Consider the following 25,309-nt stretch of genomic DNA (forward strand, 5'->3'; position numbering starts at 1 on the left):
TTTTACAAGAAGTGTGAAAGGGACTTTCAACACAGGTGGTGATACTACCACCGAGGGCAGAAAATTGCCAGGTTTACTTCTATGTTAGTGGCATTTTACACAGAACAGCAACACAGAAAGAAAGGTGGAAGAATGCAGGCTTTTAGAAAAAGTGTGAAAGGGGCTTCTTTAAACACAGGAAGCACCTTGCCTCTGATACTACTGTGAAAATTGCGTGTGTGGTGTTGGTACACACATGATCAACAACCAATAAAAAAACTGATTTTGCGTGAAAGGGGCACAGGTGGCGTCCCGCTTCTGACACTACCACTGACGGCAGAAAATGTAACGTCATCCACGCATTCTGTGTTGGTGCGGTTTATACAGAACAATGACATGGAAAAATGGCAAGGTTTTTTTCCCCCCTCGACCAAGGAACTTGTTTCATCACCGCAGCTTTTGTCATCTTCATGACAAAATCCAGACATACGGAAGTCGGCTTAGAGTTTTGGTGCAGGTTTGCGTTCCACCAGCTTCCTTCATGCATTTCCCCTCTTTTTGGACTCCACACACACTTGGCAGCCGACCCCAGCCGAGACAATAAACAAAAGGCATAAAAGCAGCCACCGCATGGAAGACATCTCTCAGCAGGAGAGACATGATATGCAACACTTAAGTCCTGCTGCTTCCGCTGGATGAAAGCAGAAGGTGACTTTATCAGCACAGAACTAACAGGGGAAAAAAAAGAAAAGACTTATAATAATTATCAGGGATGGGTGAATGTTGTCAATTTGGGTAGGAAACCATCACTTTCTGTTATAATAAAACAAAGAATATTTGAAAAACCATCTTTTTACTACATCATCACCTGGTATGAAACTGATGTAAACCCAGCCTCACAAGGGCAAAGACCGCTTCCTGTCTTGACTTGTACTTTTAGTTGCTTAAGTAGGCAGATTACATCACATCTGGGTAACCACAGTACACACTTATCTCTTACATATATTATCATACTGTGTGGTAAGTGTTGCCTGTTGACACTGACAATACTAGAAATTACTTTAAAAAAAGCAGTATGTGAGGTTGTCACTTTTCTGAAATAAAATTTATTAATAATTTAAATATTCAGAAATTAAACAAAAAAAAACAAACCCAATAAAATTACTGCAAAAAAATACATGATTTTTTTTGCTTAAGTAACTTTAAAAAAAAAAATAGAATCATTGATATTAAAAACAATGAGTTATTTTTTTAAATTATTACAATAAATTTCCTGTTTTGAAATCTCACCGTTTAAGTTACCTAATATGGTTCCTTGCACTATAAAGGGCTACAAAAGGAACCCATTTTAACATCTTAATTTCATTTATACATATTAGTTTTATGTTTTTTTGTTTGTTTTTTTTACATTGTCCCTCATATACAGTATATGCAGAGGCTGTGGCAATATTTAATTATCTCAAAGCTAACTAAGGTATGCTAATTGGGAAAATAAATCCAGCTCCTTGCATCCATGATGGCCCACATGATAGCATGACTGAGTGTAAATTCCGTTTTTTGTGTCCACGATCGCCACAAAAGCATGGTGGTGTCTTTGTCGTAGACATAATAAATCAATAACATGGAAGACTATGAACAGGTTAGCCAACCTCCTGTACCACATGAGTCTTGACAGGCTCATCCTTGCAGGGCCGGAAGAAGGTCTGCGATGCTCTCCACGTAATAATCAGGCACCATCCCACGCCTTTCGGAACAGCCACTCTGTTGATTGGCTTCCGCCTCGGCCAACGTGCTGACACCGGTGAGGGTGAGGAGGGTCTTCAGGCCGCAGTTGGAGCCCAACATGATGTCCGTGTCCAGGCGATCGCCCACCATCAAGCAGCGGCCGGGGTCTATGCCGAATTGGGAGGCCACGCAGTCGAACATGAAGCGGTTGGGTTTGCCCACCGTTGCGGCTTGGCGCTGGGCTGCAGTCTCAACAGCCTGCAGCAGACAGCCGGTACCTTGGGGAGGAAGACAAATGATTGCTAAATGATTTGGTAAATTGTGTGGAACTTACTGTTGATTCATCTTGAAGTGCAGTACACATCTCTGACCAGCAGAAGCACTGTTGATTAAGTCTCAACTAGCTTTCGATTAATAGTAACACTACATGCAGGCAGACCTCCACTACTACATGACATAGATTTTTTTTTTAATACACATGTATGGGGTTTATGCAGTTCTTCGTGGTCTCTGCTATCAGCCATTGGCGCAACTGAGGGGAACTTACATATAAGAAAGTCGAGAAATCAATTCAATTGTGAATTGACTTTCTCCCTACCTGGGACAGCAGTGCCCCCCTCCAGAGGCAGCCTGGTATCCCTGTTGGTTCCCACAAACAAACAGTCCGACCTGGTGATGTACTGCAACGCTCTGTTCAGTTTCATGTAGCTGAAATGTTCGTCAAAACCAACCAGCACCGCCTTCACCTCTGGATCCAGAGGCACGTTAGCCCAGTCGGTTTGCTTCCCGAAGATGTGGTCTGGTCCCAGCCCGGTCTGTTGGATCCCGACCGCCTCCAGCTCCTGCTTCATGGCGCCGCTGCCCACGAGGTACACTTTACCCTGCAGATTGCACACAGTCTTCAGGTACATGGCGGCGCAGTACGCCGTCCCAAAGACCTCGTCCTCGGTCACGTTGAAGCCCAGCGTGGACATCTTATCCACGTACATCCTCCTTGTCTTGGTGCTATTGTTGGTTACGAAAAAGACTTTCTTGCCATGTTTCTTGAGCAGTTTTACAACCTGAGGGGCACCAGGGATGGCTTGGTCCCCCCTCCAAATGACGCCGTCACAGTCGAACAGGACGCTGTCCACAGAGTCCACCAGTTGTTGGACCAGCTGTCCGCTCAGTCGTGTACATTTTGAACCGGACATGAGGAGACAAGATGAGCTCAAGTGTTAAAAATAAACACGCTATTTGTGGTGACGTAAGCCTCTGTAAGTTGCTTTTTCCTACCAGGAAACGTGTCACGCGTCGGAAACCTGCCTTTGGGTATGACTCTAAAGCTAAGTTAAAACATTCCTCTGAATAAAAAATGGCATTGCTCGTTAGAGTCAAAATTTAACTGTTAAAATACGTCGACCTTCCAGTTGGTGCTGTGTCGAAGCTAGCCACTTCCGCACCGGTTTAAAGAGACAGCGCCCCTACAGCAAGTCCCGCCCACTTTTTAAAGCATCACTTTGCACGCTGTGCGTGCTCATTCACAGGCAAGCTGCTTTTGTTAGTCAAATATTTAATGTTAAATATAAGTATATTTGACCTTTTCTGCAAGGTATCAAAGCTAAGATCGTTAACACAAAGCATCCCAATATCATCCCTAATGCTCTTCGATGAAAATATTAGCATAGTATCTGGGAATTGAATAACCATTTTTTTTCTAGTTTCTCAAAATTTCTCTTCTATATTTTAGGCAATTGAAAGAATATGGTCAGATTTAACTTACTGAAGTAGCAAAGTATTGTTTGTGAATGTGAGGATTCATTTTATTGCTCTATTATTGTTTGTTGAACGTAAGGGCCTTGTTTTTGACATTGTGAGAATTGAACAAACACCTGTGTACCTTCAAAGCATCAATGTACAACACAATAAAGAGGAGTTCTAACCACTAAAGAGAGCAATTTAATTGTTTGAAAAAAATGTACGTGCACTAATGTTTTACATGGAAATACCCCACCCAAATGAGAAAACCTGACCTGAAAAGTAAACAATAAATGGCCTGACTACATTCAGCAGTATAACACTGCAACAGGAAGGTCAAAACATGATTGAAATCATGTTTATTATCTCAGTAGTAGTCATTAATTGGGAATGCAACCTGACGGAGAGTCTACTAAGTGTCCTTTTTCCAAACAGGTTGGCGAGGAAAAAAAATCTCCCCCAAATTTTGGAGTAAGCCTCTGCTGTAGTAGAATCTTCTAGAGTGGGACGGCGGCGTGCTGCAGAGGTGGTTGGCTGTCAAACTTGGGTGGCAGTGCTGACAAGTGTAACCTTGATTTTTGAACCACTCGTTGGAGGTTTGATTGACGAGAGCCAAGAAGAAATGAAACAGGGCATAACCGGCGAGCAGGAAGAAAACAAAGACCAGAAAGCCCAGCATGAAGACGATTCGTGGGAACGTCAAGAACAGATGCTTTAAGAGAGGAAAAACATGATGCATTTGATTATATACTTTCATTCAATGCAATGCAATACAAAAGCGTAGTCTTGACTCTGACCTGTACGACAAATAGAGGCCCGGCAGGATGCCTCTGGCCGTACTCATCCATGTAACTGGCCCCCAGGAGCCCTGTACGCAACACGGCATGGAGCAACATGTCGGTCGTCAGGAGGGCAATGTCGCCTGCCATGGCGCAAAGACTGAGCAAGTAGAGCAGGAAGTAACGTGTGTTGTGGGCACCGATGCAGTTGTTCACCCAGATGCAGTGGTGGTCGAAACGCTGAACACACCTGTTGCACACCCCTGAAACACAAAGTTTGTTTACAATGAGCACCTGTTATAACCGTATTTCCTTATGCAGCAGAGCAGGGTGTTTAGTAACAGGCCTTTATTTGTACAAATCATTTTTACATACGATATTTTTTGAAAGGTGACACATAGTTTACATTATAACTTGTGTCGTGACAAATATATGCACCGTTCCAGCTTTACAGACGCCATGTCTGTTCTGTAGGCGCTGTGTGCTGTGGCAAACACGTCTAAAAGAATGACATCTCGTGGCATCACCTGTTATTTCTTCTTGAAAAGGAGAAAGGAGGTGTCATAAAGGGTGCGGCGTTTAGCTGTTCACGTGGACAAGCATTTAATTGGGCCATGCTGTCCATATGCCACTTTATCTTGCTAAATAAATAATTTTGCAACGCTGGAGGCAATGAATATGGCCAATGTGTGCAAACAATCCTACGTGATAAGGTCCTTTTGTAAAGGTAAAGGAAGTAAAATAAGTACAGTGATAAGGCAACGAGAAGGGGGAAGCTGGAACAGAAGGACTTTCAGACAAAGAACTTACTGCAGTGCTTGGAGCGCGCAGGTTTGATAAGCTGGCAGGTTGGGCAAGAGATGCCCGGGTGAAACAGCCTCTTGTCATATGGATAAATGTGCAATTGGCTGGACACATTCTTCTTTGTCACAGTGCCTGTCGGAGTAAAGAACAGCAGGTTAAGACAAATATAACACCAGACATACACGATGACAATTTCAGGCTAACACAGAGTAACCTGGATCTTTCTTGATGCAAAGGTAGAAGAAGAAAGTCTTTATGGCGAGCAGGATGTAAGGCACAGACAGGCTGGTTAGACTGGTGTCCAGCTCTCTGCAGAAGCCAAAAATCTCATAGGTGAACTCTCCATACACAGCAGCCTCCAGCAGGATGTGTAGATAGACGAACATGTTGTTCCTGCAGTGATAAGACAACGACAAATTAGAACAAAAATCATACAGTGCAGAATAGGCATAATAAAAGAGCAATATCACATTTGTTTGCCTTTGCATCCCACTCATTTATTCAGCTTAGTTTTTACATGAGATGCCCTTCCCAACGCAGCCCTCCAATTTATCCAGACTGGCACTGAAAAACTCCAGTGGTTGGTATTGTGCACAGTCCGCACAATATTCAGGCCCATTCGGTGAAAGTGGCCCGGGCTTCGTGCTCATGATGCAGCTCAACAAAACCTAAACTATCCCAAACAGAGTTGAACGTGGTGGTGGTTATCAACTTACTTTGTCAAGTCCACTTCTCGGGTTTGTGCTTTGCGTGAGTTCACATAAAAGGGGGCTTTTGACGTCATTATTCTACTTCTGCACAAAAATGGAGCGATACCAACAGGTGCATTTCACAAAAGAGGAGCAATTAATTATTATGGAGTAATATGAGATATTAGTACTGGCAAAAGCAACGCTGTCACCACCAACTGAGGGAGTGTCCTTAGTGTTTTAATTGCTGACAGCTCAACGTTGTAAAACGTTTACATATTAACCTTATACATTTAAAAACCCTTTCTTCATTTTTGAATGATGTCTATACTGTCTTCATATTTTACTGATTTCAATTATAGAAGGCGTGTCACATGCTGCACCTGTGATGACCACTAGAGGGCACAGTTGACGTGTTTTGTGGCAAGTTTTTCCTTTTTGTTAGAACAAAAAAGTGTTTTGTTCCATTTCATTGATGCCCCAGAGTGCTTATTCTTCCAGCAAATACTGTAATATAAAAAGATCAACGGACTAAGTACTCACGCAAGGACTGCTGCGACTTATACGTCTGCCAAACACTGGCCTAATTAATAGTTCATACTGCATTTTATTCCTGACGCTCAGCTCAAAAAGTGAGCAAATGCAGCGTATTCCCTCAGCTGAAAATCTGTATCGTTCATAGTGAATTTCCAGCGGATCAGTGTGATCTCAAAAAAGCCATTCCAGTCATAGTGCTGCTCGGATGATTCTTTCTTCCAGGTCCACCGGCCTCTCAATAAATGGTGACACCATTCTCCGAATAAGTTACACAGTGAAACAGCGGCGCTTTTAAAGTAAAACGCTGAACATAACCAGGTCGGGACCAGGTTATGAGCTAAGCCTAAGTTACCATGGTGATCTAACCGCAAGACTGACACCTTTGTAATACACATACTGTAAGCCTGGCTTTACACTTAAACACACCTCGCTAGCCCACTAAACTCACTTTGCAGTACAATCCCCGGGATCCCAGCCATATTTACGTTGTTACAGCCAAGTGGTGAACTCTGTTTTGGCCAGACAGTGTGTTAAAAAGCTCAAAGTATGGCACAGTGCAGTGCAGTTGAACACGACTGGAAACTACAAACACAATCGAAGCTGCGCAGTACTACCTTTGTAAATGCAGAATTACTGCATTCAATATTAAATAAATATGCAAGCATGAACAGAATCTCTGTGAAAACCTGGTATTGGTCTACCTTTGATGAAACAATCTGTGCATAGACCATTGAGAAAACCGCTGGAGCCACTTTGGGGTAACTGGTGCAAAAACCTGAGAAGGAAAAGAATGCATCACAAAGGAAATGTGTACATTAATGATTTAAGAATTCTCCAGCGTCGGTTTATGAAACTATCACCACATTTCTTACCTTTGCTATGCAGCTGAAGAGGATGTTAAAAGGATTGTCCTGATGCCCGGAGTATCTGCAGACTAGGATCATGCACATCAGCACCACCGCAACGTAGATAGCAAACAGAGTGAGGAAATTCATGTCTCAGAGCAGGACTTCTTCCACGCAAACAGGTGTCGCAACGCAAAATGATGCACTTTCATCCAACATGAAGCATAGATAAATAATAATAAACGAAATATAGTGCGTGTCATGGAAATAAAAAGTCAACTGGACAAGTTTAGGCTAGTAAGCACGCGTTACAAAACCGGAAAGACCTGGTATTCCTACTCTGTGGATTTACATACGTCATAAGTTACTTTATCCTCTAAAACCACACATAGCTATTTAAAAGTGGGTCTCACGTTAACGTATCAGTTATGGCCTTGTAGCCAGCGACGTGCTCATCCGTTTCACTTTTACTCTACGCTACTACTTCCTGTAAACAATGCTACTTCCCTAACATCCGCGTGGCTAACCCCGAAGCTGTTTCTTATTAAGTAGTGGAAATACTAAAGCTGGTCTGTTTGCAAAACACCTCTCTTATATGTCGCCGATAGTCATATGTGTTCTTCTATTACGTGTTCAAATCAAACATAAAAGTTTGCTTTATTGGTAACTTGCGAACGAATTACACTCTTCTTCGTGTGCGCTTGTCGTACAGCTCAGCATCAGCTGATTATATATTGCCATCTACTGGTAACCGCTGGTAACACTTTTGCGTGCTCTCAGAAGTACTACAAACAGTACGAGCACTTTTTTTTTTTTACAAGGTATTATTATTTTAAGAGAAACACTGTTACACTGTTGTTGAATATTTATTCATTTTACAATTTTCTGTCCGTTTTTACTCCATTATTTATTTTATTATTCATTATTTTTATTACTGCCCTGCGATTGGCTGGAGACCAGTCCAGTGTGTACCCCGCCTGTCGCCCGAAGTCAGCTGGGATAGGCCCCAGCATGCCCCCGCGACCCGAATGAGGAGAAGCGGCATAGAAAATGGATGGGGATTATTTTTATTATGTAATTCATGTTTTATCATATACCCTGTACTCGCTTATTACAACACACTCAGTTTTTACAATACAATCGTCTGTCAGCTTTTACTCTACTGTTAATTTATTATTTTACAGCAACTTTACCATTACACATTCTTTATACTTTTCTTTACCTTTGAGAAAATGATAATCTGGTGCATGTTAAACACAGGAAGTGAAAAAACTACCAGTAATTGCTGATGCTTCGAGAAGGGGTAGGATTAAATAAGATCTGCTTCTCCGTGGTGTACTTTAATGTAACACTGTAAGCCTTAAGCATTTCCCAAATAAACTAAACCACAAACATATCCATCATGCATGCCTGAGCTGTGAAGATAATATTGTTTTTGACTGATTGACCCTGTCAGAGTTATTAATTAACAATATCATTATAGTTTTAGTTCACGGTTGGATAGACTGCATCGAGCTGAGAGCGTTTTCAGTTTATTCTATGCAAGAAGACCAAAAAAGATGACAGGCAATGCCTGTTTTTATGTCTCTGTGACTGACATCTACTGACAAACACAACAAGGTATCATGAGACACCTGCTGGATCTGGTTGCTGACCGGGCCGCAGCACTCATATTACAGCTCACATTGATGAAAACAAGAGTGCTATCCAGAAGCTATAGATGCTGTTTAAAAAAGGTATGGGATGCATGCTTTTAATACTACTACATACAGTATGTTGTTGATAAACAACTGACGAATCCTAATAATTCTGCATAAACACATCATTTAAGGTGACCGTTTATTGTTTGCTATGATTATAGTGGAAGCAGAATTAGAGTAAATAATGTCCATATAGTGATAAAGCCATTTGAGGTGTTATGTTGTGTAATACTGTGTACATCCCTAAAAAAACACCTTACTTCTCTGACTGTGACCATTATTACCTTTGTAAAGGCAGAATTCCAAATGATGCTCTTGTATTGTGTTGTGTAGGTGCACCTCACCTACTGCTGTGGTTGGTGAGGGCACGTTAGGGCGGTATCTCTAAAAATCTTTGATGATATAAAAAGCAACAACAACAAAAAAGTCATACATGGACCAGTTACAGTACTAAGAAATATCTTATTCATTTTTTAAAACACATTTTTTAAGCTATTATGGTGCAGCACAAGAAATTATAATATATGCAGAATGTATTTTTAAATTTTAAAAAATAATTTCTTTTAATTTCTAATAATTTGTATATATAATATGTAATATTTATTATATCTAATATATATTTATATAATTATACATATATAATTTATAATAATTTTGATGATTATAGCTTAGCACTAATAAAACCCCCAAATTTTAAATATCATACAATTTAAAAAATGGTCCAGATGTTCCATATTGTAAACATTGTAAACTAGTGCGAGCTGGAATCAATGGGGGGGGGGGCGGAACTGTATGGAAAATGCTGTAGTATTTAGTTGGTCCGCCAGGCGGAACTTATCAAACTGATCGGTATAAACTACTCACTCCTCTGGCATTTTAATTTTTAAGTGGAAACAATATTGTATACAGCGCAAAATTCACAACCATTCTTAATAAGGGTGCCAGATTCAAACCAAAAATCCAAATAATTTAACTGTAGCTATTGCACCCTGTCTGTACAAAATAACGCCTTAAAGAGGCATAAGACAGTCAAAAGTGATCATTTTAACTACAGCAAAACATGCTGGGAAATGCATAATCTGCCCATTCCATCTGGCGAATTGTGATGTCCTGTCTGTTTATGCAACCGTGTGATCTTCCATATAGTTACTTTGATTGCACACAGGCACATATCCAACTAAGATAAACTATAGAGTGAAATGACTTCAATTAAAAATGTCTTTTGATGCGCTGGCTCTGTTTTATTGAGTTGGGTACATGTGTTCCTAATATATTGATGTTGAGGTGTAGGTTGGCCTTCAGATTAAACCCCTAATCCGCCTAATCTTCAGATTGTAGTCTTATAAGGCCCCTGCTGCTTCTCAATGGACCAAGCACTTAAGTGTGACCCCTCCTACAGTACACACGGACTAACAGAATCCCAGGCTGACGTTCCAATTAGTGCTCATCATCAGGCTTCCTTGCTTCAGCGCTGCCGAGTGATTCTGGGCCAGGAGCAGTTCCTCGGAGAGCCACCTAGCCAAGAGGAGAAGAGGCAGAAAAAGACACATTGGTGTATTTATAGAAAAATGAGGCCTCACAATACCCGTTTTGGAGAGTGAATTATTAAGGAACTGAGGTGCGCGGGTGCACGCGTCCCAGTTTTCGGATTAACACTGTGCAAGCAGTCCCTGGGATGAATCAGGGATGAGACGCAGGACCAACTCCTTGACACACTCGCAGCGAGACGGGACTTGCTTTTCATGCACACTCAGCTACCACTCATTCGGACTTGGTGGGATTTTGGATCACTGGGTTCTCGGGGTGGATATTTTTTCATTCATTTTAATTTTTTTTTACCTGAGAAGTCTCCTAGCAAGTCTACCTACACTTTCACACCGAAGATGAAGAAGTTCCTGCAAAACAAAAAAGGCAGATACTCTTTTCGCCAAACCAAACGGGGCTCTCGGTGTCCACCTAAAGATTTCTGTAAGTCTTTTATTAGCCGTTGTGTCGCTTTGGAGAATGTGCAGCATCAAAACAGAATCTTTATGGTTTTTATTTGATCCTCAATTTTATATTTGACCCGTAAGTGTGCCTTGTCATTTCGAAGATAATTAAAGCAAAGCCTTGGATATGCGCTGAGGGAAACATTGTCTCTCAGGGTAATTAAGGTCACAATCTCTGTGACGCCTCAATTCAATTGGCTGCTTCACAGTTTATGAACCAGGTCAGGGACCATTGGTGCATGTCATGGTTTAGGGTAGAGAGATCTGCAGTAGTGCGCTGTAGTACAACTTGAAGTGAGACTACGAGGCAGAAAAGACAAGAACGGTAGTCCTGCTTCTGGATTCTTTGATGGAAGGCTTTTGTGCAATGTCCATTGATTTGAATGCATCTGTGACGTTGGGTATATGACTTGTTTTGCATCTACGGTATTTCCAATGCATTCATGATGGATCTCTAGTCATTCCTGTAACAGCCGCTTCCCCCTCCCTCCAGTCTTCAGCATGCCCGCGTCCAACCATGGCTGGCCTGAGGAGTTTGGCTTCCAGCTGGGCGGGAATGGACCGAGCTACATCCTGTCTGTGGAGGAAGGAAGCAGCGCCCACCTGGCTGGGCTGCAGGCTGGAGACCAGGTGCTGGAAATCGAGGGTCACAATGTGTCAACACTGGGTCCGCAAGCCGTCATTGCCATCGCCCAGACTCAGAAGAACATTCCCCCCAGCATTGGAGTAGTGTCCCGCATACAGCAAGTCAGTACTTTTTCAAACATTTTTGTGCTATGTTGTTTGATTCTGTGTTTCCGGTTTACAGATGGACATCATACCAGGTCCAGATGGTCGATTCGGGTTTACTATCGTGGGAGACTGCCCCTTGTTGGTGGAGGACTGCTCGCCGTGCTCCCCGGCAGGCCGTGCGGGTTTGCGGGCAGGCGACTGCGTCATGGAGGTCAACGGTATCCCCGTCAGGCAGCATGAGACCGCCGCGGCGCTCATCAAGTCATCCCAGGGGAGGACGCTGCGTTTGGGCGTGCTGTGCCTTGGCGCCAGGCAGAAACACAGCATGAGCCTGGATGACAGTCAGCTCGGAGGGGAAGGTGCAAATCTGGAACGGAAATACAAGGCTCTGGAATTCAACAGGAAGGTAGGGGAATCATCACTGGAATGCCGCCTCTCTTGGACCAACACCAATGTTCTACCACCATTAGGTTGAGCAGATTTTGAGCAACGAGCCCGAAGTGAAGGAGAGACTCTTCAGCGTGTTGAAGCAGTACGCAGCTGAGAAGAAAGTGGATTGGTTGGCCTGCGTCTTGCCCGAAATCCTCATCACTGATGACCATCGACAGCTCATCTCCAGCATCAGGTGAGAGGTTTCTACTCATAAAAGCTTAACAATGATACAAGTTTATAAGCTTGTATCATTGTTAAGATAAAATATTTGTTAATATTGTTAATAATAAAATATTTTGGCCACTGGGCATCAGTAATGACACACAACATGGAAGAGACATGACATTACTTCACTTTACCTTAACACTCCATGTAGTCAGTCATGGCATGTCCGACATGATAGAGTGAAAAGAAGTTCTCCTATTTCGTGTGGAAGTGGTAAGTTTTTGGCTTCTTATTTTGTCTTTCTTCCACATTCTGCTTGAAACACTTGAAGTTTAGAATACTGTAAATACATTGGAGGCTAACTAGTGAGCTCACGAGCATGCTCTGCTTAAAGCCGTGGCCGTTTCTTGTGCCCCTGCAGTGATCCCGTAATAGCAATGTGGTGTAAACAAATAATAACAGGAGTGTAAAGTTGACTATAGGGGTGTTATTTCACGTCTACAGTGCTCTAATAATGGTAAAAAAAAATGTATTTAGAAAGTCATAAACATGTTTTCTAGGCGCTACCTAGAAAAATATTCCATACGTTAACATTGAATCCTACTTCGCAAATTCGAAATTCACTTATACGGCCGGGTCTGGAACCTATTGACCGCCATGAACAAGGGACGACTGTGTATCTTTTTGATTGTGCTTTACATTAGTCATTGACTTTTGGCGGTAAATGTAAGATCTGCTGGGATTTACGTAGTAGGTTCTTCTCGAGCTTTTCTCCATATGAGCAGCCATGTTTTTTTTATTGATTTGCCACCTGTCTGCACCCTTTGGTCTCTGTCTAAACATAACCACTCATTCCTTTCAAATAATCTAGTGGTTTCAATCTTTATGTCTTTGTTTTCCTTAACAGTGCAAAAGCTATAGTCAGTTTTTGGTTTTTTTACTCATATTAGCTTATTAGTATTATATTTTTCAACTTTTCCTTCTTCTTTTCTGTCCTTGATCACTGCATAAGCTATTTATCCATTGCTACACATTCACTATTCTTTTCTCTTTAATTATCAGTAATAGATATGGAGAAGGCATAGAATGAAATAAGCTCTGCTGCTTCCTACTTCTTTTCAGACATGTTGAATTGTGCAGCTGAAACCACGTGATGTTCCTTCATTAATAACGTGTTAAGCACATCCGAATCACATAAGCCATACAATTAATATCAAGCTTTTTTTCAGTCTTTTTTTAAAAGTTGTAAATACCAAAGTAGCCCCTCACATCCTTTGATTTTTTTCATTATGTGGCCCTCGGTGGAAAAAGTTTGGACACCCCTGTTCTGCAAGGATTCATTTGTAATAACATGTAAACAAGCAGTTCCTTTTTCATACAATCGCATTAGTCTTTTCACAGCTACAATAGACTTTCAGTTTAAGTGGGTTCCATCTGCCACCCAGGATAAATCCACAGTGACCCTCTAAGTCTCTTTCAGTGTCAGTCATTAGGGGTGTAGCGGTACATGCGTTCAGATTTTACAGTACGGTACAGTGTCCCGATTTCCCACATGTCACACATTAAAAGTGAGGTACACGAAGTGTAGAGTCAGCGTTTGGATGCATAAACCTGGGGAGAGCGCCTAAAAGCGGAATTCGGCACACACACGGAGATCCATGCGGACCAAAACAGTGCAGGCCAGCCTCTGGCTAATGGGAGTCATCGCTATCGATGGTGCCAAGGAGAGTCCACAGCTTGAAAACCACACAAAAAAGGAGGGAGGGTGTAGGCCTCCTAATTGGTAATGTGCTCCTGGTATTGATCATAGCATTTACACATGCATGCACAAATAGCTGTTATATACAGAAAAATCTTGCTCAAAATAATTCCCCCCACCCCGTCGCTTTGACACCCCCTCTCGCACAGCGTCCCCATGCACTGCATGTAGTACATACTCATGTTTTGTGCCAGAATTGAGAATTGAGTGCCCACACAAAGCATCCACGCAATGGTGACTTCGTTTCTGTGAAGAATGGATAGTTGGGACGCTATAGACAGATTCCACCCAGGGAATCCTTTAATCATCTTTATTACGTGTGTGTGTGTGTGTGCGTGCGTGCAGTTCATTTGTTCATAGAATGCACATACAACTCCTTTCTTCCTCCTAATAAGCACCATGCACCCTGAGGTGTATTTCTGTATCCAACTTCAGGCAGTCTGTACTTTTTTTGATTGAGTACGGCTGCAAAAGCTGCTCTTCTGTCCTCTCCCTTTGTCCCCTCCCTTATCTCTGTTCACGAACAAGTCTTCAAGAAAGGTGACAGTGATGTGAAATGTTCATTCATCCATTTCATTCGTCATTTGTATGTTTTCTGCATGTAAAACTATCATTATTCACTATAAAATAGGTTTTGTTAATATTTGTTGGTGTCTGTAATGGATTTGCATTGTTTTTATGGGAAAAATTGATTCGGTTTTCGTACGTTTTGGTTTTCGTCTGACGGATTGATGACGAAAAGTGAGGTTCCACAATGTATTATGACAGTGGTCACCAACCTTTTTGAGCCCAAGATCCCTGGTCTTTAAATACAAAGCTTTGTGTTGTTATTGGATGTTGCCATCAACCTTTCAGCCTTTTCTCATTGTGCCTTTTGCTCAATTTTGACCATTTTTGCTGTTTTTTAAATTTTATTTTGTTTCTGCAGTGATGCAATGACAAATGAACCACAGGCCGCGGATGGTCCCTGAGCCGCACTTTGGCCACTTCCACTTTTGTGATTCTTCATTGGGGTCGGGCTTGTGGCATCGGCTCTCTGAGCAAACTACAACTCGACTTGTTTACTCAGTGTTGTGGGCGAGTGATGGCGATTGAGGAGAGAGAGAATCGTCAATGCGTTACAATAGTCAACCCTAGCTGCAGCTCAAAGATTTTTTGGGGAGGTGCATGTCTATGGAGCTATATTTGTGCTTTCATTTTGAGGTAGCAAAGGCAGATTTTGAGCCATATTAACGTGCAATAACTACTGTTGTGTGCTCAGGCACATCGCTGTGCTCCGTCACTCTCTCTCTCTTTCTCTTTCGCTTGTAGCTGAACGCTTGCTGTTGTTGGTACTTCCGGCTGGGTTTTGGGGACTGGGCTCCTGGCTGGAGCTTGCGGGTTGCGTGCCTGGAGGGCGGCGAGTCATATGAGCATGTTCCGTGGTCAAAATGTGTGCCTGTTGGTCAATCTCCATGAGGGGAAGGCACTGATGTAATAATAATTTTTTTTCTAATATTCTCGCGATCGGCCAGATCGACTAGTAGTGACCCCTGTATTATGAGATATTAGACTAATTTTCTAGGTCACCTATAATGCAAAGCTCACATAGATTACAATACAGTATATTGGCCAACACTTATTTTGATTTTTTACTTGAGAATTGTATTTATTGGATAGCAGTTTGCAAACAAACCGAACCATGACCTTGACAACGAGGACAAACAAACTGCATTTAGGGCATACCGTTACACACCTAATATCTATGATGACAAAAAAAAAGACTTTGAGCTTGACCACTGTAATGCATCCACGAAATAATCATGCAAGGCTGATGGATTCGCAAGGAAATAGCTTTTAAATCACATGAATCCTTCCTCTGGAGACGCTCCAGGACAAAAATGTACAAGGTTTCTTGATGGAAATAATGTTTATGCTTTCTAGCAACAGATATTTTCAGCAATGTTACTCTTCCACTTCTCATTGGCCCCCTCATGGCTGTGACAGACAGCATGTTCATCCAGTTACTGCAATCTGTATTTTTTGGTTTTTAGATTTGTTAAGCAGTCCATCTGGTGTTCGAGCTTACTCCTAAGATCTAGAACCTCAAAAGAAACATAAATAGCACTTTTCCTCTACATCCCCAGGCGGTTTGTCCACAGATTACACAAGTAAAGCCAATAAAAGCAGCCAATTATTCCCTTACTACTACTACTCCCACTATTCACAGACTGTAAGAAGGATTTCCAGCATGATGAGAAGTAGCAGTTTTTATTTTTGTACCCACTATTTAAAACACTGACCACATTTTAAGTGTGTTTCTACCTTTAATGTGCCCATGAATAATTCAACCACATGTCCAACAAGAAGCCTTTATTAGTGATAATGCGGCATACGCGCAAGCACCATGGAATTATTAATGCCATCCTCTGGTCTGCCTCCCACAACTGCTTCACCCAGGTGGCATTTGTCTTGTGTTCTGTTGTGTTTTCCTCTCATTATCTCGCCTCCCTCTCTAACGCTGTCTCTGTGGTCCATCTCCAGCTGACACTTGGTGAAGGAAGCCCAGAATATCGTTTATCGCCCTCAGAGGCACCGGGATTTTGCAGGAGGTGTGTCCAATACCGTGTTGCCTACCTGGTGGTGACAGTTGTGCTTTGGTTTTAGTGTGTAAGCATGGGTGAGAACTAAAATGATGAATTGCCTGGGGTGAGTACCGGTATATTCATTTGTCTGAATGCATTGTTATCTCTTTATCTGCAGTACAGTTGGGATTGTTTTTCAAGGCATGTGTGCATGTTATTTTTGCATTTCTCTGTGTATTTAATTCATAGAATGTCATTAATCTGCATACTTGGTGGATGCTGCCTGTGTGAAAGCTGCATATATTTGATGTCAGATCCCATTATTGTGTTAAAAGCTTCTAATCATTGAAACCGAAAGGATGTGAACTGGTTGGGACCACACTGTCCAAAATACAAAGATGTGTCTGGTTTGTTTGTGTTGAAAAGATACTGGCTTGTGTGTTGCAGTGTAATCTCGGAAGTGGCGGTGCGTGTGTCAGCTATGAAGGAAGTAAATGGGCATCTTTATTTGTTAACTGAAAAGTCAGAATCCTCCTTAAGGCGATAGCTTGCAGCCCTATTGTGTGCTGTGCCTTCTCAATAGCGCTGTTAATGATAGTGTTTAGGCAGCGGCTGCAGATACAGCTCACATGCAACAATGCACATGCAGCTCAGGGCTTGTTTGAAATTATTGGCCGTGACTTAACACCTTCATTTAGCTCCACCGGCGATACGAAATTCTGGATGAGGGATTTTCACACACAATAAACACAGCACATGAAATAGGAGGTGATGTATTGCCAAATGTTTATTGTGAGAGATACATAGAATTCATCTTTTGTTATTTTTTTAATGTATAGACACTTAAGTGCATATTTGCGTATTGAGGAGGTTATAAAACACAATACATAAGACATAGGACAGGTAACAAGAGAAAAGAAGGGTTTTGCGATGCTGAAGAAGTGTATACTGACAAAAAAAATAAAATTCATCTTTATAGTAGTTGTTGTTGCCTGTGGACATTTGACTCTGAAGTATTCAGCTTCATTATAGTGATAGTAAAATAACTACTACTAGCTACTGTATGTGGACTGAAGGTGAAAAGGGGGGCAGGAGTGGGATAAACAGGTGAATAGTAAGGTTACCTTCAGACACCCTCGCAAATAGCAAATAACAGATGCACCCATAAAAATAGGTATTTTTGACAGCCCCCCGCGATCATGAGGCGGCCACGAGGCTGGTTTTTAGTCAGGTTTTCAGTTTATGATTTGAGCTACACTAGAAAAAAAAGCATTCTGAAACACAAACTGCAGATGTTGTTGGTGTTTTAATACAAAATGTGAGTTGCGGATACCAACGTTTTGCTAATGTTCCGGTAAAACATTTTAAATTGTAAAATGAATCAGTACTCAACACTAATGACAGATAATGAAAGATGATTGAAAGGAGAACAGACAGAACGGCCTTTCGCCTGGCTGTCAGGCCACCGCAACAACTGCATTTCCATTTCCTGTGGTGGTTCACGGCTGCGTCGTCCTGGCTAGCAGTTCGAGATGATACAGGCGTTACCCCAATGCCGCGTCTACACAACCCACACTGCTTGCCTGTTGTACTTCCAGTAACAATTTACGACCACATGTGAACTTGTGCTCACCTTACTGCATGTTTTGAGGCCAGATTGTAACAAAGCTAGAGCGAGAGCTAACGCTGCTTTAGCAACACAGGTTGCCGCCATCTTACACCTGCGTCGCCTTACACTTCAGTCGTTACGTACATGTGCGAATGTACATGTGTACATTCGTGGTTGTTGTTCTGGTTGGTTTTTATGGCTATTGTTAGTCAAAACATTCATATATAAGCAAATTGTATGTATTCTTGACCCAAATTAAGCATTTTCAATCATAAAAGTGGCAAAATGAACAAAATTGGAAGTTGTTACATGCCGTGTAATATCTGTAGCGTTGTGCGGCAGGGAGTGACGGGGCCTTGGAAGTGAATTGTGTAACGTCAGCTAGCTACCGTGGAGTTGCTGAGTGTTAGCATGGTTAGCGGTGTGGAGAGTGCCAGTGACTGGCACGAGTTGTGGCTGACAGCAGCTCCTATGTGAATGTTCAAGACGCCATTGCGGTAGTATTCTACGATGCTAGTCGCTAGGTGTCAGGATTACACTGAGACAACAGCCACCAAGTATGCTGTAAATGCTAACAAGTGAGTGGGCTCTAATAACATTAAAAAACACAGAAGGACTGTTTTTTTGCTCTAGCTACGAAAATATTCCATTATAAATAAGGAATCCTACTTTGCGGAAATTCACTTATCACAGTCGGAACCAATTAACCACGATTGGCTGGCGACCAGTCCATTGTGTACCCTGCCTTTCGCCCACATTCACCTGGGTTAGGCTGAATGTGGGCAGAATAGAAAATGGATGGATGGATTCAAAAATCCACGGTATTCACCATCCACTTTCAGCACCTTGGACAGTGTTGCCGCTCAACGTCGAAAACCTGAATGTGCTTTGAAATGGTGCAGAACTGCGTGATGAGCTAAATTAGACGCTAAGTGTAGTTTTCATGTGACATGTGACATGTCTGCTCATATGCAGCAAATATACTCTTTTCATCGTCCTGTCATGTGCATGTCTGCACATTTTAATCAAATATATGTATTTTTTGTTCCCTTTTGGCCGTCACTTGCCAGCATTTGAGCCACATCTATACACTTGAATTGAAATGAGGGCTCTTCTTTGTAGTTTTGTGCTTGTCATTCTTCCCTTTGGAGGAATACATCCCTTCCTCCCTGCTTGCTTCCTCCTCTGCAAGCCTCTATTGGATAATTATAGATTCTCTGTTCCTTATAAACGAGGTCAAATCAAGACACTCATTTAGTTTCCAAGAGTTGAGGCTTAGCGGGAAACTTTTTTCGATGAGGTGGCTGTTTCAGTGTGTCACTCACTTTGCTTTTGGATGTATTTGTAAAAATAAAATGCTGATAACGGCATGCTTGCCCAATTAAACACACGCATACTGTATTAGTTTAGATGACACTAAGCAGAGACCCATAGAGAGCAAACAGCAAATAGCTGTGTGGGTGCTGACACCTACATGACTGCACAACATTTATTTCAATCCCATGGCTCTGTTTATTGTTGCCACTAGTCTCAGCACGCGCACACACACACACACACACACACACACACAAAACCAAATTTGCAGAGACAATAAGAGCAAGCTAAGAATATGTGACCTACATCTTTACCTGATCACATTTGCCTAAGATATTCACCATCACTGGCAACCCTTTTTAATGAATAGAAGACACAACAACAAATACAGTCGTCCCTCGTTTATCGCGGTTCATTGGTTCCAGGCCCGACCGTGATAAGTGAATTTAAGTTGGATTCAATATTAATAAATGGAAAATGTTTGTAGTTATGGCATAGAAAACCTGTTTAGGATCTTCTAAATATGGGTTTTAACTATGCGCCGATTAGGGTTTTATGCTGCCGATTCTGATACCGATCATCCATGAGTGAAACGGATCACATAGATTAAGTGTACATTTTTAAATTGACTATTGGCTATATGATATGAAAAAGCGAACCATAAAATCACCTTCATTTAGACAAAAACATATTTGACTTACTTTTTCAAGAGAGCATGTATGACTGGTGAAAGCTACCGAGGATGAGACGCCTTCTTTAAGGAGACTTTGGATGTGAGATCGAGTACATTGGTGGAATGCTAGCATCCTTTGTCCACCGGTGACAAAGGATGGTCATCTCGTCCGATGAATTCAACAATTTTTGGGGGATATTTGTGATATTCGACTTCGGACTGTCACGCACACATTGGCGAGGGTCCAGCGTTTTGGTTACATTAGGTGCTGTGTGACTGATGATCACATCGTGAGCCTCGAAAACTCACCGTATTCACCGTCAAGAGTCAAGTTTCAACGTGCTACCCCGGCAAGATATGTTTTGTGGCATGTTTTGCAGGGTGCAAAATTTATATCCAAAGACATGATTGTTTTGGGTTTGGCACGCCTGCGCAGTGTGAAGGAAAGAAAAGTGGGAGGAAGACGCTCGCTACAGCCTGCATGCTGCAAGAGTACAAGCCACAGGTGATTGGCTTTGGTGAAAGGCCTTTATCGGCATTTGCTGAACACATGCTTTTTCACGGAAATGGTCCGATTTTGATCGGTGGCCGATCGATTGGAGCATCCCGTGTTTTAACATTATTAGAGCCCTGCAGACATTAAATAACACCCATATGGTCACCTTTACATTTGTATTACCCAATATAGTAGATCTAATCAGAGAAAATAAAACAGACGTAAATAAGATAACAGACTGACACGGATTTAAATGGCTTTACACTCTCATTACCCAATATCGTAGACAAAATAAGAGTGCATTTGAGATGTAAATAAAACTCCTGCTCGAGCAAAGTCACAGTAAATCTGTTCCCTAGGGAACCTTTGTGACAAGTGTAGTGCCTGTCTTAGTGGTTAATGTAGAATACAGTACTACATTCACAATTAGAATGCTTCTTCTGCTTATATTTGTATTTTAGTTCATTTAGTTCATTCATTTAGCCATTTTTATGCTTTAAAATGCTTAATTTAGGCCAAGAATAAATACAATTTGCTTAAATATGCTTTTTCATTTTTTTTTTTACTAATAATAGGCCATATTCAACCACAAAACAGCGATCATTTATTAATTAATAATTTTTTTCAAAACCGCAGAGAGTGAGGGGGTGATGTGTGAACCTCGATGTAGCAAGAGATGGCTGTAAAGGACATTTAAAATCATAAAGAGCGTCTTATAGCACATTTTATCCAGAGGATTTTGTAAAAGTGTATTCTCAGGTGCAGTATAAGGAATTTGTAAGCTGACCTTTTGTTTTTTGCATTCTGATATGTACTATATATATATTTTTTTTTTAATGTTTTGAGCCTTGCAACATTACTACCTGTGCAATTGTGGATGGAACCTCTAGGGGGTGCCAGAAATGCTGCAGTTAATTCTTTCAATGCCAAAGATGTCTTTTGAAGTCTTTATTCTCGCAGGAGCTACAGATCAAACTCTTATTCATCTTTTATGTGAATTTCTGACTTGTAGGCAATGTACAAGTATTTTTGTCCCAGTAGAGGGAAACTGTTCTCTTTTCCTCCAACCGGCAGCGACAGATTGTCTCCGAAGAAGACGGATTGTGGGTTGAGAGAGGAAAATGGCGAAACACATGCAGAAATCGAGCGGAGACCAAAAACACAGGCAGCTAACACTGTCACAGAGCTGGTCTGGTGGTGGATCTGCCTTTAGTAGTGACGCCATCGTGAAAGATTGAACATGGGTGACGTAGGTGACGTAGACACACATGCAGTTGGCAATGGCAGCCGAAGCAACAAGCTAGTGGTTAGCGTTGCTGAGCCATGTGGCGCGACACCGGAGCCTGACACCGGAAGCAGTTCAGAGTCGGGTGACTCAGAACCCGACCCTGATTCTTCTGACGAGTGGCTGCCGTCTGGATCGGTCAGCAGCAGGGATTCATCCCCACATCCAGCAGACCCCTCCGTCACTCCGCTTGAAGCTTGTTTTCTCAGCTTTTTGGTCAAAATCAGGTGTTTTTGCTGAAACTACCCTATGTTCTACCGCCAATATCTAAAGACCCAAAAAGGCTAGAAACAAACTTTTTTTTATGATGAAAGAAGAGAGTCTAAGGTTTCTTTAGATAGTTTCATTGTTTATGTGGTCCTAAACCTCAATATTCTGTTGGTCTTGAAAGTTCAGCAAAAATGCCCAAAAACTGGCAGTATGGCGTCTGCTCTGAACATGGCTGGCAGTCAGTGAGTTAAAAGGTGTTTTTCCTAAGTACCACACAGTAACGGTAAAAACAGTTAAACCAAACAAGTACTGTACTAGTGTGTAGCATGCCTCTTGCCTAAAGTCAGTTACAATAGGCTCCATCTTCAAGAATTAATGAATATTATAATATTAGCACCATACTAGTAGTAGTAGTTATTGCTACGGCATTATTCATTTTTAATGATTGATATTGCAACTTCCAGCTGTGCCACCTTTTGTCTTTCAGCATCTCTATCAGCAAGACAGCAAATATAATCGAAGTGCTGACAAGTGTATTGTGTGTGGATCATTTCATTGTCTTAGTAGATAAATAAGTCTCAGAGGTCCTACAATACTGTATTGGAATCTATCATTGACGCTGGAATTTAGACAATTTAAAAGTGTTTTTCGTAAGTCGTACGAGGGACACGCTGCTTTGTGTGTCTGCAGCTTTAAGCTGTGGAGTGTGTGGCTCCAAGATAGCTCCGCTATTGTGCACTTGAGCCACTTTTTACATATACATTGTGCACTTTTCCAAGTAACAGATGCCATATAGATGTGGGACATAAGAAGTGGGACAGGAGGACACACATGTTAGCAACACTAGCATAGCTATGCAAGCTACAGTGCTAGCATTAGACTCACATTTGAATAGCCAAAGCCTGTTCCCTGAAGAAAAACATAATGATCAAACTTACATCTCCCACATTTGTAGCTAACTGATAGCTGGCAGAGCTCTGTCATTTTAAGATGTGTAGCAAAGCCTTTTTTTGTGGTGGGCGTATCCACGGGGAGGGCTCACCTCGCTCGGGATGGGTCAGTGGCGGTATCAGGTCCATGAGGAAGGAGGGGTTTTTCATTTATGATGTCAGAAAAACCCTTTAGAGCACCTTTCTGATGTTCTCTAGGGACACTGTTATAACATCATTAAAAAGTTAAATGTGGGAAATGTGTTAAATAGGGGACCTTTAAAAAAGGTTATCAGGTGTGGTATGAACATAAATAATATTATACACTGTTTTCTGGGCTTGTCCAGTTCAACGCTGCCTCTGCTTTGATGTGTGTGATGATTCAGAACTTATTCCTCCGACATCGACAAGATGATTCAGGATGTTGTTGGTGCGAAGAGACTACAACCGTCACTGTTTCTGTTGCCCCCATGTGATTCACTTTAGAAGACCAGTTTTTAAAAATTACAGCCAGCTCTGTTTGGCTACCTGATAGAAACAAAAGACAAAATAGTGGGCGCTGATTCGCTTCATTCAAATGGTAAAACCAACGAGGCCTCGGGTCAACAAGATGATGACGACTACTTCCTGCGTTGCGCTCACGCCGAGGTGACGAATGGACGGAAGTGTGGGAGATGCTGTAGATGGAGAGAGAGAGGGAGGAAAGAGGGAGGTACAGTAGCATAGGAGGAATCCCATCCTCATCACTCCCACACCTTTTTCTCTTGCTGTAGTCGAGCTCTGCTTCCTCGCTGCTGCAGTCTTGTTTTCTCCTTGACTTCTTCAACTCGCTTTATCTGAGAGTTCTTACAGAGCCAAAGATTGCCAACCTGTCTGTCAAATGCCTTTTTTTCCTGTAAACAAGCACTGGTTTCCAGCCATGGATCACCTCGGATCAGTGATATAGATCCTTCCCACCTCTCCTGAGGCGACTCTCGTGGACTAATATTACCTTCCTGTTCCCTTCACATGCTGCCATGTTGGCCAGAATCTTCATTCCCAAGAAGCACCGACAGCGCTTTGATGAGTCCGTCTCCCAAAACGTGATCAACAGGCTGTGTCGCAGCAAGAGCATCAGTGAGCCGCAAGGCAGAATCCGTCATAGCCGGAGCGAGGATCACTCCGACCGCCACCACGGGAGCAAACGGGCGAGCTCGGTGCCACGGGATGGAGGGGAACCCGGGGAAAGGGGCGAGGCGGAGCGAGAGAGAGGTCACAGAAAGTCTGTCTCTGGGATACCCACGCATCCCCCCATTGGACCCAATCAAAGGTGAGCATGCAACTTCTTTGATTCTGATTTGAAACTGTGGAAATATGATCCAAAACATTCATTGTAACCAACACGCAACCACTCTGACTTATGGGATGTAAAGGCCCACTTTCAACACCACCATATGTTACTCATGGTACACACTGGGGCTATTATTCTTCTCATTATTTGACACCACCAAGATGAGAAAAGTCACCTCACTGTTGAAAACCAAGAAGAGGTGTGAAACGCTCTAGACACAATTTATCACAATATTTAGCCCACAACACACACACACATTATGCAAGTATTACATCTCGTAGCAAGAATCACCTATAACACATGTACAGTAGATCAAGCTTCCTTTAACACTAACGCTGCACATGTAATATATGCTATTATATGTTGTCTGCCAGCCTTTATTCAGCCAGGGCACATCTTTTACATTAGAAAAATCTCACGACACATCACCATGCCATGAAAAAATGCGGGGAAAAAAAAAAATTATACTCTTATTTTAAAAATCATATATTTTTTTATTTATTATATGATATAAAGAAATCGTAATAATCTTCTTTTTAATTTAATGTATTCATTATATATATACTTAATTAATTAAATATATATTATCATAATTAATTAATTATACATATACTGTACTGTATATATATCTATATATGTAATATTTTATATTTATATTACATTTTATTTTTTATTATTTAATTAGAATTATTTAAAAAAAAACCTAAAATAGTTTAATTTAATTATTTTGTGTATAATGCAGTTTTCCCATTTCATATTTCACATTTGCGAAATCTCACGGCACACCACCAAGTGTGTCGCGACTTATTTTGCTGTATGAATGGCAACAGGTGGATACCCGGGTTCATTTTGTACCTTCTCGAAGAGCATTTCATTGTTCTGCGTGTCACTATGCGTTCCTGGCATAGATAAACGAACAAAGATACATTATTTGTAGTCAACAAAGAATAATTTTCGGACCAATTAAGTGAAATTGGATACCTTATGATGTTTTACGGCACACTATTGTGTCACGGCAGTTAGGAATC

The 25,309-nt window shown here is 41.7% G+C and overlaps 3 protein-coding genes across 8 annotated transcripts in view; 1 reads left to right on the forward strand and 2 right to left on the reverse strand.

Moving 5' to 3' along the window:
• Positions 1–24: 24 nt before the first annotated feature.
• On the reverse strand, positions 25–3,150 carry pgp (phosphoglycolate phosphatase). Its single transcript, XM_054768461.1, has 2 exons — positions 2,303–3,150; positions 25–1,982 (listed from the first exon to the last, which is right to left on the reverse strand). The coding sequence occupies exons 1-2, from the start codon at positions 2,895–2,897 to the stop codon at positions 1,657–1,659; spliced, it is 921 nt and encodes a 306-aa protein (XP_054624436.1). The 5' UTR covers positions 2,898–3,150; the 3' UTR covers positions 25–1,656.
• A 482-nt stretch (positions 3,151–3,632) lies between these two features.
• zdhhc4 (zinc finger DHHC-type palmitoyltransferase 4) lies at positions 3,633–7,768 on the reverse strand. Its single transcript, XM_054767729.1, has 6 exons — positions 7,123–7,768; positions 6,952–7,025; positions 5,239–5,417; positions 5,031–5,156; positions 4,239–4,483; positions 3,633–4,153 (listed from the first exon to the last, which is right to left on the reverse strand). Exons 1-6 carry the CDS (start codon positions 7,243–7,245, stop codon positions 3,854–3,856), a joined length of 1,047 nt encoding a protein of 348 aa, XP_054623704.1. The 5' UTR covers positions 7,246–7,768; the 3' UTR covers positions 3,633–3,853.
• A 2,445-nt stretch (positions 7,769–10,213) lies between these two features.
• The window catches only part of grid2ipb (glutamate receptor, ionotropic, delta 2 (Grid2) interacting protein, b), a 38,194-nt gene continuing 23,098 nt past the window's right edge, over positions 10,214–25,309 (forward strand). Inside the window, exons 1-5 of one of the 6 annotated variants that reach the window (XR_008566809.1) lie at positions 10,214–10,763; positions 11,277–11,530; positions 11,592–11,921; positions 11,986–12,140; positions 23,979–24,260. Coding sequence is in view for 5 of the 6 variants with exons in the window: in XM_054760238.1 (XP_054616213.1) it covers positions 10,538–10,763; positions 11,277–11,530; positions 11,592–11,921; positions 11,986–12,140; positions 23,979–24,260 (1,247 nt within the window). In the remaining variant the exon portion in view is untranslated. Of the gene's footprint in view, positions 10,764–11,044; positions 11,185–11,276; positions 11,531–11,591; positions 11,922–11,985; positions 12,141–16,406; positions 16,560–23,978; positions 24,261–25,309 lie in introns of those variants that run through there. The other 5 variants (XM_054760238.1, XM_054760229.1, XM_054760247.1 and 2 more) reach the window with 5 other exon arrangements.

This window comes from Dunckerocampus dactyliophorus, chromosome 2 (genome assembly GCF_027744805.1).
Source record: "Dunckerocampus dactyliophorus isolate RoL2022-P2 chromosome 2, RoL_Ddac_1.1, whole genome shotgun sequence".
In the NCBI taxonomy this organism is placed as follows: domain Eukaryota; kingdom Metazoa; phylum Chordata; class Actinopteri; order Syngnathiformes; family Syngnathidae; genus Dunckerocampus; species Dunckerocampus dactyliophorus.

What these genes read in the sequence shown, in the direction of transcription:
- pgp (XM_054768461.1), bottom strand. Translation starts at nt 2,897, where the DNA reads ATGTCCGGTTCAAAATGTACACGACTGAGCGGACAGCTGGTCCAACAA. An exon ending in GGGGGGCACTGCTGTCCCAG is followed by an intron (nt 1,983 to 2,302) that starts GTAGGGAGAAAG and finishes TTCCTCCCCAAG; the next exon opens with GTACCGGCTGTCTGCTGCAG.
- zdhhc4 (XM_054767729.1), bottom strand. Translation starts at nt 7,245, where the DNA reads ATGAATTTCCTCACTCTGTTTGCTATCTACGTTGCGGTGGTGCTGATG. An exon ending in TTGCATCAAGAAAGATCCAG is followed by an intron (nt 5,157 to 5,238) that starts GTTACTCTGTGT and finishes TTACTCCGACAG; the next exon opens with GCACTGTGACAAAGAAGAAT. An exon ending in GGCCTCTATTTGTCGTACAG is followed by an intron (nt 4,154 to 4,238) that starts GTCAGAGTCAAG and finishes CCTCTCTTAAAG; the next exon opens with CATCTGTTCTTGACGTTCCC.